Consider the following 18,226-nt stretch of genomic DNA (forward strand, 5'->3'; position numbering starts at 1 on the left):
GTAATCAGTCTATTACTGGATGCTAATGCCTTTGAAAAGATAGTCGTGGGTAAAATTTATCTTGTTGCCATCAAAATAATAGAGAAAGGGTGCCAAAACAAATCCTTACACTGGTTTTGATGGCAATGGGCTTGTTTGGACCATATATGATACAAGCTATTACTTGCTCATTTGTTTGGACAGTCAAACCCCAGATATCTACTCATTGTCAAATGCCTTGTTATTCTGCACCTGAAAAGGTCAGTTTGTGTTTCGTCCCTGAGGTCAATAATAATAATACCCTGGCTGAGATCAACCAATTCAGCAAAGACAAAAGCAGTCATCTGGCCTAAATGACTCTAGTAATTCCTCTATCTAGCAAACTCAGGTACATAAGATGTTTTTTAAAATGATTTCTTAGTTCAGAACAAGTTTATCAATATGACTCACGAATAGATCTAAAGCAAACTGGAGCCACTTGGCCTTTCTTTATTCCTAAAGTCCATTTGCTAAATTTCACACTTTTCACACAATCACGGTTTCCTGGTCTTATTTTGTAATAACAGTGTAATCTTATTTAATATCATAACCAATATCAGGAACGAATCTGAAAACAAATGGAATGCATTAATTTATCAGTGGATGTAAATATTGTATTTTGTATATTTTATGTACACGAAAATGCTATATTTTTTTGCTGGGGATGGAACCAACTGATTTCAGATACTAGATTAGCAAATATTCTTGGAATGTGAACAAATATCGAGTAACCTCACTCACTATTTTGTCAGTGCTTCATTTTATTGCTCCAACTATCCATTCAAGGACTTTGATTGAAAACAACCACTTTTAGCAAACTCCACATATTTGCCATTATCTAGAATCCTCTCAAGCATTCGTCTAATATAGCATTGTAATGCACAACTTGTAATAGTTCAGGGCATGATTATGACCAAAGCCTGTAATCCTAAAATCATATATCCCAATAACCCCTGACACCCATACTAATCAAGAGTATATCTATCTCTGCCTTAAATATATCCACTGACTTGGCCTCCAAAGCCTTCTGTGGCAAAGAATTCCACAGATTCACTAACCCCCGACTGAAGAAATTCCTCCTCATCTCCTTCCTAAAAGAACATCCTTTTATTGTGAGGCTATGACCTCTAGTCCTAGACTCATCCACTAGTGGAACCATCCTCTCCACGCCTTTCATTATTCTGTACTTTTCAATGTGGTCCCCCCTCATTTTTTCTAAACTACACTACAGCGAGTATAGGCCCAGTGGCGTCAAACACTCATCATATGTTAACCTACTCATTCCTGGGATCATTCTTGTAAACCTCCTCTGGATCCTCTCCAGACCCAGCACATCCTTCCTCAGACATGGTGCCCAAAATTGCTCACAATATTCAAAATGTGGCCTGACCAGCACCTTATAGGGCCTCAGCATTATATCTATGTTATTGCTGCCATGTATTTCGATATGGCTTGTGATATACAAGCCATCTCGAAATACATGCTAGCAATAATGAAAATACTGTACACAGAAAAATGTAAAGTCTTTCTGTTAATTGAAGAAAATATCCCTATAAAATGTTCACACCTTTAATCTTTGTAATATTATACATCTGATGCTCAATGTGAGATCCTAGAATCACAGGCTCACCCATTCTACAGAACCTCTAGGAGCTTGAACTCAATAGGTGCATTGAATGGCAAATGAAATTACTGCCTTGGATGCAATGAAGCTCTGCTAAAAATATTCATTTTACCATGCGGAGGCACCATCCTCCAAAGGAATACAAAATCCTCAAAGTTAACATGAAAAATAGTTCAATTGAACCCCACAATCGTGCGCAAATCGTCTAAATGACTCCTATTTCACCAGCTATTTGGTTGTAAATGTGAATACCACCAGGGGAAACCATCCTGTATTCTAGCCACTAGGGGGCTGAACTACTTACTCCAATATTACAAACCATGAGTTGAATTTCACAGAGCTGGGATGCGAGAATATTTCAGGTGATTAAGAGATTCTCCGCAGAAGAAAAGCTTTTCACCATTTCATCAGACTTTATGCGAAGAAAATCGTCATGAATTGGTATGCGTTCTCTTCAGCCATGGGAAATCCATAGAGTTAGGAAGATAGTCACATTGGCTTTAAATTGCTTTATTGAAATCTGACCGAGAATGGGACAAACTTCATGTTACTGATTTCCAAAGTCACATTGAACGGGCCTTCAAGGATTTTAACAAACCAGCAAATCCATCTCCCCGAGTTAATCTACACAGGAAAACTACGCAACCATTTGCAGCTAATTAGTAGTTTCCTGCAAAAATGTGCCTCCTGTGTGAGTGCATATTTAATTTCAGAAGTTATGAATGGATAGAAGGTTAAATAACCTCTGCGCCTAGTTTTACGAAGGCTGGATGAAGGGTGAAAGCTATCTCAAAGATAAGAATTTGCATATGTACCTTTGTGAGGCGCCAAACGTGTTTTTAAAATGTGTCTTTCTTATTAATACTAGTGCGCGTTGCTTGTCATTTCATAGTCAACTTCTATGGAGTTCCAATCGAAATGTACAAAGTTATAACATTGAGACTCTCAGTTACCACATCGACGGGCGGAAGAGACTGGCGTGCTGTGTGCATACTCTGTGCGTACGGGGAGCCAGCAATGGTTGTGTTTACAATTGGATGCAGACTCCAGGGGGAGGGACGTACACATGAGCTGCTGCAGGTGTTTCTCCTGTGAGATTATAGCAGGTTTTTCACACAGAGAAAAAAAGACACCGTAAACTTCCCACCAGTGACGAGATATCTTTTTGCAACAATTGCTTTTCTGACGAAGTTTCTCCCTGTGAGTTTGTTGAATAGTTTGTTTTTCTTTGGCCCTATTGAGGGGAAGGCTGCCTTCACTTTTTGGGCTGGGCCCGTGGTATTAGTTCACGCCTGTTTACGTCTGCAAGAAACAGAAACACAAGACTTGCTCACCCCGCCTTTCTGAGGTTCAGGAAAGTTGTATGGTTTGCTGAAGACGACTTGATGTGAGTTTAAGTGTCAAGACTGAACAAACTAAGTCCCAATGACTGAACAAAACCTAAATTCGATTACTGATGAACAGAAGACTACAAGAATTTATAATAAAAAAGATTCTAAAAATGTTTCTTTTAAGTAAGTATTATTGCTGCTCCAAGTATGATATTTTAATGGTGTTACTAATGAATGCTGAGTTTTGAATCTTCGTGTTCTGTTTTAGCTCGAGTGGGTTTGTGTCTTTGTACAATATTATAGTCAACTGTTTACTCAATTAAATATTTTTAAAATAGTGATTTGTTTTTTTCACTTAAGTTCCTTACAAGGCTTTACTGTTTCATAACTCTCCTGAAAGCAATGCTTTTGTTCAATAAGACGGTCTTTGAAATGCTAGGCCTAGATTCTCTCTAGCGGTGGAGTCATAGATTGAGGGATTGGATTAGATCTTGTCATATGTCTGGGCTGAAGCCCAAATCTAAGTCATCCTGCAGCTTCTGACTTGGTTGCAATGAACTGGCGGATTGTGTTCTGCCACTATAGATCAAATCATGTTGCTGTGACCACTACTATTATTATTGTTGCACTGTTGTTTGTTTTTTGAATATGTATGTGTATGTATACACACTGAGCTTCTCTTTTCTCTCTCGTTTGTCATATCATATACAACGTTTGCATATTATGTTGTGCTGCAGCAAGTAAGAATTTCATTGTTCTATCTGGGACCTATGACAATAAAACACTCAACCTCTCCCTTGATCTCTTGAAGTACAGTCATGGTGAGCACATGTCTGTAAATATAGTATACTATCTTTATGTCACAGTAACAGGCAAGGCATTATCCTCTCTGCACAATCTGTGTGATGTATCTTTTGCACACATTCCAGGAGTGATGGGTCTGAGAAGGTATTTTGCACAGGTTCCTATAGTGATGAGAAGACCTTGAACTGTGGCCTTTTTCTACAGTCCTTACAGTAACTGCACCAAGATCTGGTGCATCCCTCAACATTTGGTCTTGCGTCTTTTAGTTTAGAGATACAGTATGGAAACAGGGCCTACACCGAGTCCACGCCGACCAGCAATCATCCATACACTAGTTCTATCCTATACACTCGGGCAATTTACGGAAACCAATTAACTCACAGACCTGCACGTCTTTGGAATGTGGGAGGAAACCAGGGTACCCAGGGGAATCCCACACGGTCACAGGAGAACATACAATCCCTGCACAGGCATCACCTGTAGTCAGGATTGAACCGTTCTCTGGCACTGTAAGGCAGGACATCCACTGCTGTCATTCTACAGCATTTGTTTGTAGGCAGCTCCTTGCATTTGAAGATAAGCATGTTTCATTCAGACTAATGTGCATCATTTATTCAGTTGATGAATTTGCAGCAGAAGGTGATGTCTATCTCTTCGTACGTCTAGGGTCATGGAGCCCAGAGTCTTATACCCCTGTCCCACTTAGGAAACCTGAACGGAAACCTCTGGAGACTTTGCGCCCCACCCAAGGTTTCCATGCGGTTCCCGGAGGTTTTTGTCAGTCTCCCTAATAGTCGAAAGTGATTTCAGCTTCTTCTATGTTCCAGCGATTATTTCATAAAATTCAAAACTGGCCGCGACTAAAAATAGGTTGCCGTTTTAAAAATCGGTAATTTTTTAGTCGAAGCCGGTTGCGATGCTAGTTGAAGGTGGTTGCCGGAGGTTGCAGGTAGTGGAAGGTAAGACCTTCCACTACCTGCAACCTCCATCAAACGACCTGCAACATTCGGCAACCACCTTCAACTAGCATCGCAACCGGCTTCGACTAAAAAATTACCGATTTTTATAATGCTACATCCTGACTCTTGTACTCCATGCCCTGAACAATGAGGGTAAGCATATCGTATGCCTTCTTTACCACATTAAATATGTCAATTGAAATTGTCTGTCAAATGTACCTGCAGCTTTTTTTCCTTTCGCTCTGCCTCGATATAAGCAGTTGTAATAGAATATAAATGTTTGGTTTTAATATAGCTTGAAGTTCACCACGGGTGAATCTGAGTTTACATGGACATTGAATGCAAACATTAAATGTCACAGAGACATTTACCCAATCTTGGAATAGTAAATATTATCGCTTAGAATAGATAAGGTCTTGTGGATGTGTCGGTAATCAGGCACTGCTGCTTATTTAGACTTGTCCTCTGCCAAGAACCTGCCCTGATCTTGTAACAATTACACACATGCTTTGTATTTAAAAGCAAAACTGTCATAGTTTGCAGAACAAACTGAATCTCAACAATATCACATCTCAAATAGTCATTTCACCAGAGCATTTGGAATATTTTTGCTAAAATATACCTTTCCTATAGCCAATTGCCCAAGAACAACAAATATGTTTTGATGACCTTTAGTCATCTGTCCTAAACACATCAGCAGTTGGCAAATATCTGGCTCATTTAAAGTGATTCCAGTGAACTTTTATTTTGACCATTCTGCAGAGAACTAGTTTATGGTTTGCATTAAATGTTATATCATTTATCCTGTATCTGTACACTGTGGAGAGTTTGATTGTAATCATGTATGGTCTTTTTGCTGACTGGATAACAAAGAAGAACTTTTCACTATACCTCAGTACATGTGACAATAAACTAAACTAAAGGAATGTAGTCGCCATTGATTTATTTGGCTGTATCAGTATTACTGTGAAACTGAAATCGACATGTTAATTTGTATATGTTTACACAAGGATGAGAATATTGGATTGTAATTTGTTTTTTTAATAAAAAACAATTCCTTAGGCTTTTGCCTTATCATGAAATAGTATTTAATTGGACATAGCATCATAATGCCCTGAAAAACGTAGACAATAAGAATTGAGGATAAATCTCTCCACAATTTTAGTTTAATTTAGAGATACAGCGTGGAAATGGCACCAGCCCACTGACTCCCCGCTGACCAGTGATCCCTGTACACTAGTTCTAACATAAGCACCAGGGATAATATACAGTAGATAATTAACCTATTAGCATGCACATCTTTGGAATGTGGGAGGAAACCAGCGTATCCAGAGAAAACCCATGTCATAGGGATAACGTACAAACTCCATACAGACAACACCTGTAGTCAGGATTGAACCCAGGTCTCTGCCGCTGTAAGGCAGCAACTCTACTGCTGCGCCACTGTAGGATTGATTCGGATCTACCATAAATGATGGTTATCCTGGTTATTTGAAAGCCAGTAATTTTATACTCGCAGGATGTTCCTGCAGATGCTTTGCTGGTCAAAGTATGCCAATTTTCAGCTGCTTTATCATTCATCTTCAGAGCCAGTGATTATAGCTGATGGTATAGCATTCACTTCTATTCACAAACTTTCAGATTAGAAAGCACTATGTGCCCATATGCATCAATATTCAGAGCAGGCTCATAACCATAAGTAACAGCATAAATGTCAATTATGGCATTTGTCAACTGGGTGGGGATGGCATGGTAGCGCAGCAGTAGAGTTGCTGCCTTACAGCGGCAGAGACCCAGGTTCGATCCTGTCTACGGGTTCTGTTGTTAATATTGACTAAATTAGAGTTAGTATAAAATGGAGGATCTTTGCATCTGCAGGGCCTGCTTGGCCTCTGTCTGTGAAAAGCTGCAGGCTGTGGCTTGGCGCCAGCTAGTCTAGACCTTAGATTGATATGCAGGATGGGGAAAGATCCAGATGTCCTCTCTATTGTTAAAATGTATGAGGACTTTGTAGAAGAGCTCAAAGGTGTTGCAGATACATGATCAGGATTGGCCCGCAGCAAAGGGATTGTTAATAATGTTGCAATAGTTTTACTGTTTGATGATTGGCTGAAGTGTGAAGCCTTGTTTGAATTGTTTATACACACCGGGAGAATGTTGCATTACTTGATTAATTGACTTCCTTCCAGAAGCTTCTGTAGAAACATTGTAGTGGGGTGCTTTGTAATTGGATTAGGGAACTGTCAATAACACTTTAATGTAATTGATATCTGTGATTGGTTTGTAGGAGCTTCCACCCCCATGTAGTTCTGCCCCGCAGGGTCCGGTGCCTATAAAAGGTGACTCCCACGAGGATCGTTGTCAATCTTCTGGAGGAGCGCTTGGGACTGCGTAACCTTTTGGAGGTATCTGCTTGCACGAGGCTGAAGGGCTTGGACAAGCAGAGACAAGGATCAATCCCGTGGTGGTTAGGTGTTGTATAGGGAGTTTGTTATTGTTTCAGAAAGTTTAGTGGTCCTGTGCTTGACTCGGTGTTTTACTGAACTAGACTAAGGGGGGGAGGGGGAGGGGGTGGAGCTCTAGGAGCATAATTACACTGTCTCTACGGAGTTTGTACGTTCTCCCCATGACTGATTGGGTTTTCCCCGGGTGCTCTGCTTTCCTCCCACATTCCAAAAGGTGTACAGTTTTGTAGATTAATTGGCTTTGGTTGTAAATTGGTCCTGGTGTGTAGGATAGTGCTAAGGTACAGGGAACGCTGGTCGACTCGGTGAGCCGAAGAGCCTATTTCAGCGCTGTATCTCTAAACCACACCCATCATTCACTGTCTCCATGTTGCAATGGGTGTTGTTTACAAAATGCTCAGCAGCTACACACCTACCCACCAGTCCCACAACTTCTGCCACCTAAAACCTGAGTGAGTGCTTAATATCATGAACTGAAGAGCTCTGGACCAAGAGCTGTGAAGTGGGAATAATATGACATTTCCACTTCTGTTCCTATGAATAATTCAGGAGCAGACTTATTCTGCTCCTATGATTTATGAACTGATAAGAGGAAAGATCGATCAGCCATGATTGAGTGGTAAAGGAGGCTCGATGGGCCAAATTGCCTAATTCTGTTCCTATGACTTATGAACTAAGCTAATGTTTTCCCTGTGCGATTATGATGGGCTGACCTGTTTGTGGAATGTGCGTTTCTATGAGATGAATAGCAGACAGACTAGAATATCACTACTTAAAGCTCCCTGAAATCTTTGGTTCCTAATTAGCAGAATATGCTTCCCCACACACGCATCAATAGTTCACATTGACTTGAACTGTAGAGAGTGAAAGATAATTCTACTTTTTTACTTCTAAGTAATTGATGCTGTCTCTTTCTCATCATCATCATCATCATTGTTGAAAATATCAACGGGCACAGTGCCTTACAATGCTATGACCGACAGTGATTGCAACTTCTACTGAAGTGTGGATGGCCGCTGGCTCACTAGGAGCTCATTCGCCCTTTGACAGCTCTCGTTTTTGGTCCTGCTGGGGGTCCACAGCCCCCTCCTCACCTGGCAAACCAGGTGAGGGTGACTGTTTAGTCGCCGACTATCCGACCATGGAGCAGGTAGCACGGGGGATTACATGGTACCCATGGAGGGGGGACCTCCCCCTGACCTGACCTTTTTCTGGTAATTAAAAGTCCTCTGTTGTGTGGTTGGCATGCTGTGTGTTCAGATCCCATCTTTGGCATTAAAGCACAATGATAAGGAGGTGTTACAGTGTTAACTTCCAGATGAAACATTAAACCTATGCCCCTCCATGGGCTCAAATGAACAATGCCAAAGAGACAGAGATTTATCCCCAGTGTAGGAAAGAACTGCAGATGCTGGTTTAAATTGAAGGTGGACGCACAATGCTGGAGTAACTCAGCAGGACAGGCAGCATCTCTGGAGAAACTTAGGAAGAAGGGTCTCGACCCGAAACGTCACCCATTCCTTCTCTCCAGAGATGCTGCCTGTTCTGCTGAGTTACTCCAGCTTTGTGTTTATCTCATGTGTCCTGTCCTGTCCTGTCCTGTGTTTGGTCTTTCAGATCAACGTTTTTCAACAAAAATGTACCATTTATGGGAGAGGTTGTGTACAAAAGGGGTGCAATTTTTCCCTTCTTTAACACTTTTGAACACTTTAACACAAAGTACTTTATTGGATGTCTAAGGCTTTTCCAAGGTCATAATGTCATCAAAATGATTAAATATCATAATTTAAATATCTATGGTCACTCCTGAGGTATTAGCATAAGTCAACGAGGGAAATGCAATGCCCTCTGATTACACAACGTAACATTTTGAATAAAAGTAAAATGCATTTTGAACAAAAGCAAAAAGGACTAGATTAAAAATACGAGTCCAAAAAATAGTGTTTTATTGTCATATGGCCCGAAACGGAACAATGAAATTCTTACTTGCAGCAGCACAACAGATATGTAAACATAGTACTCTGTAAACACCTTAATAAACCTCAGTTCAGTATATATATAAAAAAGCAAACAATAATAGTGCAAAGACAAAAATCATGCCCCCCTCCCCCCAACGCTATGTAGTTCATAGCATATTCAGTGCCTCAGACACCATCTGTGGAGGGAATAGATACGCAATTTCGGGTCAGGACCCTGCTTCAGACCGATTGTTGTGGGGTGAGGATCTTTTACAATCCACGATTACAATCAGTCAGAAGAAGGGTCCCGACTGAAATGTTGTCTGTCCTTTTCCTCCACAGATGCTGCCCGACCGGCTGAATTCATCCAGCACATTGTGTCTTGCTGAAGATCCGTGTGCCTCCATTAAAAGTTTACATGGGAGCTTTTCTGTTGAGTTGAGTTGGGGTGTGAACAAACCTTGGGTGTACTTTGAAGATAGACACAATATGCTGGAGTAACAAAATATTTTCACTGTGCCTCGGTACACGTGACAATAAACTGAACTGGACTCCGTGGGACAGGCGGCATCTCTGGAGAGGAATAGGTGACGCTTCGGGTCGAGACCTTTTTTCAGACTCTAGTAGTTGTACTCAGTTTTATTTCCGAGCATGCTACTTCCCGCGTCCTCCCGCAACCCGGGCTGCGACCAGCGGGAATCAGATTACAAGCGCGATGTGATGCAACAGTGCCCGATCTGCAGCCGGAAGTAAGTCGAACACTTTAAAGTTGCATCGGACTCCTTCGAAAAGTCCTCGGATCGGAGCGACTTCAATGAACGTGGGGAGGTGGGTGGGAGTGCTTTCCTGTTCACGCTAGCTCACGGTGAGAATGTGCAGCGCAATAGTTTTGTCTTTGCTTAGGTCCGGGTTGCCGTCCTGTGTGGAGCCGGGCCTTGAGTCAGTGTGTGTGCCCCGAGTTCAACTCGCATCGCTCCCTCGCCGCCCAGCAGAGGAGAAGGATGCTACTGTGCAGCACACTATGGCCGATCGCCACCCTCTAAAGCAAGCGGTGGAGCTCGCGTCTAAAGTTACAGGACGCGCTTTTATATTGAAACAAGTTAACGCGCTAGAGTTGTACAACCCCGTTCACTTGTAGCTGAGCTGGAAAACTCTGGGATTCGGGGGGTTGGTATTACTGTTCGCATCAAAGAGATAGTTCGCGACAGCTTACACTTTGGCTGAAGTTTAGACATTCTTTCTTCCCCCTCCCTCCAACAAAAACAAGATGTAAAACAAATATCCTATAGCAAGCTTGCTATAGGATCTTTGATGTAAAAGGCATGTAGTTAAAATAATAATTTGATTCCTTTGTTCAAGTGGGGCGTGATCGGGACAAACCCATTGCTGTACAAGATCGTGCAGGAACAATTGATGTCATTTGCCGCGCCTTCGCGTTATAATGTTTTGTTATTTCCAGTTTGTCAACTGAACCCGGCCAAGAGGTGTGTGTGTGTGTGGGGGGGTTTAGTTGAAGGGCTGCGGCGAGAAGATAATCGGCAGAACGAGGGTTTTTTTTAACCTCAAGAGTGCTGGAGGAACTCAGCGGGTGAAACAACATCTGCGAAGTTTCAGGGCGAGTCGCTTCATCGGTCTGAAGATGGATCCCGACCCGAAACGTCTCCTGTGCATTCCCTCCACAGGTTCTGTCTGACCCCCTGAGTTCCTCCAGCACTTTGTGTTTTGCTCAAGATTTCAGCACCTGCACTTTCTCGTGTCCCCAGAGATGTTGCCTGTCCCGCTGAGTAATTCCAGCTTTTTTGTGTCTCAGTGTTCTCTGTTTTTTCAGTTATGTTGATTTGAGAGATTGTGACGATGAACCTGGGTTGCAACCACAGGCAAATTCAGCAGTTTGAGGTGTGTTTTGAGTTATTTTTAGATTGAGTTCATTTTCCGTCCAATCCAGTGCGTTGTAACCCGTGTATAATAATCCAAATTATATTTATCCACCACAACGGTGTGGCGGAGGAACAATTATGGGCCCATATTCTTCCGCAGCATACCGATGGTGAACTTTTAAGTCCATTTTGAATTTCTACAGGTTCATTGAAAGGCAATGAGGCCATTGCGCCTTTCATGCCCATGTCAGTTAAAAAGAGCTACCCAGCCCAAAGCCACTTGCCAGCGCTTGATTTAGTATTTGTTCAGTTTGTGAGTTCCATGCTCCTACCACCTTCTGTGCAGAAAATCCTGATATGTCCCTTGTAAAACACACAAAGCTGGAACAACTCAGCGGGCCAGTCAGTATCTCTGGAGAAAAGGAATAGGTGACATTTCGGATCAAGACACTTCTTCAGACTAATCTTTGTAATCCTTCCTGCCATTACTTTAAAAATATTTGTGGTGAAAGTTTCCTGATGCTTTTCTCCTTCTAAGTGGTAGATAAAGCCTCCTCAGCAAGTCATTGGTTTAATTTGAAGGTGGTGCATTCAGTTTGTGTTGGACAGAATGAATGTTCAGGGTGGTGGATCAGGTGCTAATTAAATGACTTGTTTTTGTCAGTTGTGACAACCTCATTGTTGATGCTGAACTCATTCAGGCAGGAAGGGCGTATTCCACAACACTTGTGCTTTTGCAGATAGTAAAAAGGTTTTGGAAAGAAAGGTGGTGAATCCTCTGACACAGAAGGCCAAAAGATGGTCTGCTTCTGTTGTCACAGTAATTGTCTGATCCACTAGAGTTTCTGGTCAGTGGCCCGGCCTCAGCCAATGATGAAAGGAGACCCTTGTGATGGTAATGCATCATGAAAAATTTGTTGACTTTAATTTGCTGGTGATGATCACTGCTTGGATTTGTGTGGTGCACACTTTAATGATCTATGTTGTCTGATCTTGCTGTATGTAGACATGATCTGCTTAGTTATCTGAGCATAGTTAATCAGAAGTGACCCCAATGGAATTAACAGCAAACAACTCCACTTTTTACATTTTTGATAATAGATCGTTGAACCAGATGAATATATTTGGGTGTAGGAGTGGCCTGAGGAACCTCTGCTGCAATATCCTGGACTCAGGTGGCTGACTTCCGACAGCTATCTTCCTTTCTGAGTAGAAAGGAACTGAACAGAAGTTTCGGGTCAGGATCCTTCTACAGACTGAATATAGACACAAAATGCTGGAGTAACTCAGCGGGACAGACAGTATCTCTGGAAAGAAGGAATGGGTGAAGTTTTGGGTTGAGACCCTTCTTCAGAATCTTCCTTTCTGCTGAGTGTGACTCCAGTAAATGGAGAGTCTTTCCTTTCCCCTCTTTTAACATAGAATACCAGCTGCCACCATTCATCTTTAGATTAGTTTATTACCATATACGCCAGGGTGCAATTAAATTCTGAGTTCCCATGAAGTTCAGAGGAAACAATAAATGCAAAGCCAAAATGGCAGAATGTTCTGCAATCTGTCAAGTCACTTTTATTTATATAGCGCATTTAAAAAACAACTCTTGTTGGCCAAAGTGCTTTACATTGGTGGAGGTACTAACGTTATACAACATTGGTTCATAGATTAAGTACATACATAAATACATAAATATAGCACTCCCTCAGAGGACGTCAAGTAAGGCTTGAGAATAAAGATGAGTTTTAAGTCTCGACTTAAAGAGTCAATGGAGGGGGCAGTTCTGATGGGAAGAGGGATGCTGTTCCACAGTGTAGGAGCTACACCCGCAAAGGCGCGGTCGCTCCTGAGCTTATGCCTAGACCGCGAGATGTTCAGTAACCCCAAGTCGGCCAATCTGAGGGACCTGGAGGTGGTGTGGTGGGTAAGCAGACTTTTGATGTAGGTGGAGGCAAGCCCGTTAAGGGCTTTGTAGACATAAAGAAGGATCTTGAAATTTATTCGGAACCGCACAGGGAGCCAGTAGAGAGAGGCCAGAATTGGGTGATGTGGTCCCTATTTCGGGTGCCCGTCAGGAGTCTCACTGCGGCGTTTTGGACCAGTTGCAGGCAGGACACGGAAGATTGGCTGATGCCAGTGTAAAGGGTTGCATTCCTTCTGTAGTAATCTGTATTCTGTATTCTGCAATCTAGTAGTAGCATTAAATTACTGAAGTGCAATAACAGAATAACCAAACGAGGTTTTAGCTTAGTTTATTATTGTCGAGTGGCAGCAACCTAGGGGAAGGGAGCATGAAAGAGGTAATTGGTTCAGAAATCACATGGCCTTGGGGAAGAAGCTGTACATGATACATGGTACAAATAGACTAGTTGCCATACCTAGCTGAGATGCAACCCGTTAAAATACTTATCATAACACATCTGTAGAGGTTCAAGAACATCCTAGAGGACATGCTAAATATCCTCAGATGCCTTAAAAATTTAGCTTAGTTTATTACTGTCACATACTGAGATACAGTGAAAAGCTTTTGTTTGCGTGCTATCCAGTCAAAGAAAAGACTATACATGGATATAAGTAAGCCGTGCACCAATAAAGGACATTGTTACAACATTCAGCGCAGGATATAACAGAGTCCAATAAAGTTTGATTAAAGATAGTTCAAAGGTTCCAATAAGCTAGATGTAAGATCAAGACCTCACTAGCTGATGAGAGGACTGTTCAGTTGCCTGATAACAGCTGGGAAGAAACTGTCCCTGAACCTGGAGGTATCTGTTTTCAAACTTCTGTAAATGTTACCTGATGGGAGAGGGGAGAAGAGGGAGTGACCGGGATGAGACTCTTTTTTGATTATGCTGATGGCCTTGCCGAAGGAATGTAAACTTTAGATGGAGTTAATGGAAGGGAGGTTGGTTTGTGTGATGGTCCACAACACTCAGAAATTTATTGTGGTCTAGGATGGAATTGTTCTCAAACCAGGCTGAGATGCATCCTGATAAAATGCTTTCTATGACACATCTATAGAAGTTGGTGAGGGTTGTTGGGACATACCGAAGCTCCCAAACCTTCTCAGGCATTGGTGTGCTTCTTGGCCGTAGCTTCGATGTGGCTGGCACACGGCAAATTACTGGTGATATTTACTCCCAGAAACTTGAAGCTTACAACCATCTCTATTTCAACACCAAAGATGTATACTGGAGTGTGTGTACTGCTTCCCTTCCTGAGGTTAATCTCAATCTATTTTGTCTTCTGACATTGAGGGAGAGGTTGTTGCCTTGGCACCAAGTTACAAGATTCTCAATCTCCTTCCTGTACTCCATCTCATCACTATTCGATATCCGGTCTACTACAGAGGTGACGTCTGTGAATTCGTCAATTGAGTTGGATTGGTATTTGGCTGCACAGTCGTGAGTGTATAAGGAGCACAGTAAAGGGCTGAAAATGAATCCTTGCGGGGCACCAGTGTTGTGAATTAATGTATGATTTGTCACCTATCTTTGCTGATTGTAGTCTTGCTCAGGAAGTCGAACATCCAGTTACAGAGGGCAGTGCTGACTCCAAGTATCACGACTTTGGAGATGAGCTTGGTTGGGATAATGGGAGTGAAAGCAGAGCTATTGTCGATGAATATTAGACTGACATTGGATTCCTTCTAATGCAGGTGTTCCAGAGATGAGTGTAGGACTAGGGAGATGGCATCAGCCGTGGACCTGTTGTGGCGGAAATTAAATATGATGATATGCTTGCTTGATCATGGCATCAGTGTGAAGGGACCAGGTTAGGTTACCGTTGATATGGATGTCAAGAAACTTGAAACTGTAAACTATCTCTCTAAAAGTGCACTCTGATGAGGTGGAGTGTTCACTCCCACTGCCCTTCATCCCTACTGCCGGGTCAACAACCAGCTTTCTCTTGCTGATGTTAAGACCACCATGACCCACTTGGGAGCAGAACAAGGGTCACCTGTTGGGTATTTTCTGTCTGTGTAGGCAACAAATGAAGAGGGTTCGGACGTCTGCTGAAATTCCTTCCTGTTAAATGTGACCATAATTTCTAGTTAGTCCTTGGCTCATCTGGAAAACATAGGCTCATGTACGAAAGAATGTATAGACCTTATCAAGAAAAATCAGCCATTAGATTTGTGTCTGTTAAAAAGCTTACTGTTAGAAGGAAAAATAGTATTTTCAAGTAATAAAGTAAAGTGACACCCTTTGTCTGTAAACCTCGAGCTGCTCTTGCAAGCTTTAAAATGTAATTTTGGAATTTGCATTGATCATGAAAATAATTTTGTTTTTGCAGCCACTGATCTGTTTACATCTGTAGTTCTTCTTCCTTGCTTTAGCTGCTGACCTTAAGATCTTTCTGATATTTAGTTTTGATATGAGTGTTTTGCAAGTCTTTCATTCGGTGAAAGCCATGGTCTTGTACATGTCGTTCATTCGGCTGCGGAAGGCTTGTCTGTCAACTGTCATGTTCACAAGAGTTTATCTTTTTTGTTATACCTCTGAGGAAAATCTGCCCTTTCCCCGCCCCCCATGCTCCAGAACACTGTGATCAGCTTATGGCAAACAGTACGATCGTTCACAGTAAAACTTGTCAAGCCTGCTCTTGCCCATGTGCTGTTCCCTCAACCTTTTGTAACTTAGTAGCTTATTTATTGGAACATAGACTAGCACAGCACAAGAACAGGCCCTTAGGCCAGCAATGTCCACACCGAGCATCATGCCAAGTTAAATTAATCGTTGCTTGCACATGATCCATAACCCTCCAACCCCTGTATATACGTGGGCCTATCTAAAAGTCTCTGAATACCACAATCATATCTGCCTCCACCACCATTCCAGTTCGAGGCACCCACCACTCTGTGTGGGGGAAAAAAAGTTTTTAAAAACCCCCATCTTCTTTAAAGTTTGCCTCACTCACCATAAAACTATGCCCTCTAGTCTTCAACATTTCCACCATGGGAACAAGGTTGTGTCTGTCTACCATAACTATGTCTCTCATAATGTCATATATTTCTATCAGGTCTCCCCACAGCTTTTGACAATTGAGAGAAAATGGTCCATACCTGTCCAAACGCTCCTTATAAGCAAACACCCTATAATCCAGGCATAATTCTGGTGAACTTCTACACCCTCGCCTAATCCTCTACATCCTGTAAGGGAGCGACCAGAACTGCATCCAGTTATCCAAATGTAGCCCCACCAACGTCCTATAAGTTGCAACATGACCTCCTACCTCTTATACTCAATGCACTCTCCACGTCCCTGTGAAAAATAAACTTTCCCTGCACATTTTCTATAAACGTTTCCCCTCTCACCTTGAAGCTATACCCTCCAGTAGTTGATTTGTTCATCCTGGGATAAAGGTTCTGTCTGTCCATCTTATCTTTGCCTCTCATAATTTTATACACTTCTATCAGTCTCCCCAAGAACTGTCGACGATCCTGAGGAAATAATCCAGACTAGATGATCATTAATAATGTTATGGAGAAGCACAAAAGCTATTGGATGCTGACTTTCATTTGGAGGACTGGAATAAAAGTGTGGGATTGGGAGAGATAGGAGCATATAAATACATTGTGAGTATGTGTGTATATATACACACTGAACTTTTTTCCCTCTCATTTATCATATTGCTCACAGTGTACTATGTTTACATATTCTGTTGTGCAGCAACAAGTAAGAATTTCATTGTTCTATCTGGGACATATGACAATATAACACTCTTGACTCTTGACAAAGTTGTACAATAGCTATACAAAGGTGTCCCGAGTTGATGCTTGCTGTGGTTTCAACAGTTTAGAACAACACACTGCATGAAGGAAACCCTTATAGAGAGTGTAGTGTACATTTACTAGTTTAGTATTGGGTCCCAAGGATTAAAATACATGAGGATTTTATACAAACCCTGGCTTCTTGTAATGTAAAAAATAGGCAGCGATTTGAATGAAGTTTTCATGGGATATAGATTTTTTTTAAACTAGTAGGGCAAGTTTAGCAGGCAAGAGGCTTAATCTTAAATAAGAGCCAAACCTTTCAGGAGTGAAATAGAAAACACTTGTGCATACAAAGAATAGAAATCTGAAAAATAGTTTCAGAAATGACAATTGTGGATCATGCAACAGACAGACCACCTACTGAAATCCTCACATGTGCATTGAGAAATTCAACTGTTCTCACTCACTTCAACCTCTATAAATCTGAAGTCCTCCCAATCCTACGGCCTGTCTCCTGATTTGCCCCATTCAGTTCATTCATCATACGTGCATTGCTGCTGGTTAACCTGTATGTGTGACTAGCATTGATGCTGGCACCTCATTATTAAAGCCTCCATCTTTTGTTTTGAAACACCATATAGCTCTTCTGTTCCATGACTTTATAACCTCTTCCAAGGAATACTGATAAACCTTTTGGAAATAGAATTTTGTGGTCTAAAAGCTTGCATTTCCAGGCATATAAGCTTTATTTACTGTGCACATAATTTAGGTATGCATTAAAATATATCCGTAGTTCTGTTCTAATGCTTATTTACATACACATTGGATATAAGGCTGGTGATGAATCGTGGAACACCACTTGTATTGGGCTGAATTGGGTTTAATGCGATTTTGATCAGGAATTAGATAATCTACCTAAGTTAACTATAGACATTTATAAGCAGAAAAATAGCTGCCTTGGATTTAAACAGTAGAGGCAGAAATCAGACACCACTGTCGTTTAAGAACACAGCTGCTCCTTAACCGCAGATGGCCATTAAAATTGATAATTGATACGTGCAATTATTAAACAATGTATCACATAGACTTCAGTATTTTTAACTTTATTGCTATTAATAAGACCTTTACATTTGAAAGTTTGATGAGAAATATAACTTTGTTATTATGTCTGAAACTCTAGCCCCTAATCTCTATTGACATAATTGTCTTCTGAATGATATTCTATAACACAATGTTTCTTGGGTTCACAACTGTGTTATAGCAGAACTACCTGTCCTACATTTTTATAAAACACATTTAAAATTTCAGTGTAAGTGGCTTTATACAAACAATGCTGACCTTATAAAATAGCATACTACAAAAAAAAATTGAAGAAGGGGCGTTATTTGCAGAAGCTCTTAGTTAAAAATTTATATTATTTCTTGCTAAATTTACTTTGTTAAACTGAACAGAGCAACAAAAACAAATCTAGGAATCGTAA

General features: G+C 41.4%; 1 protein-coding gene across 3 annotated transcripts in view; it reads left to right on the forward strand.

Moving 5' to 3' along the window:
- Positions 1-2,715: 2,715 nt before the first annotated feature.
- Positions 2,716-18,226, forward strand: part of gramd2b (GRAM domain containing 2B) — a 54,947-nt gene continuing 39,436 nt past the window's right edge. Inside the window, exon 1 of one of the 3 annotated variants that reach the window (XM_033017535.1) lies at positions 2,716-3,156. In XM_033017535.1, the coding sequence (XP_032873426.1) occupies positions 3,068-3,156 (89 nt within the window). In that variant the 5' untranslated portion in view covers positions 2,716-3,067. Of the gene's footprint in view, positions 3,157-9,725; positions 9,988-18,226 lie in introns of those variants that run through there. The other 2 variants (XM_033017534.1, XM_033017537.1) reach the window with 2 other exon arrangements.

This window comes from Amblyraja radiata, chromosome 3, assembly GCF_010909765.2.
Source record: "Amblyraja radiata isolate CabotCenter1 chromosome 3, sAmbRad1.1.pri, whole genome shotgun sequence".
Classification (NCBI taxonomy): Eukaryota; Metazoa; Chordata; class Chondrichthyes; order Rajiformes; family Rajidae; genus Amblyraja; species Amblyraja radiata.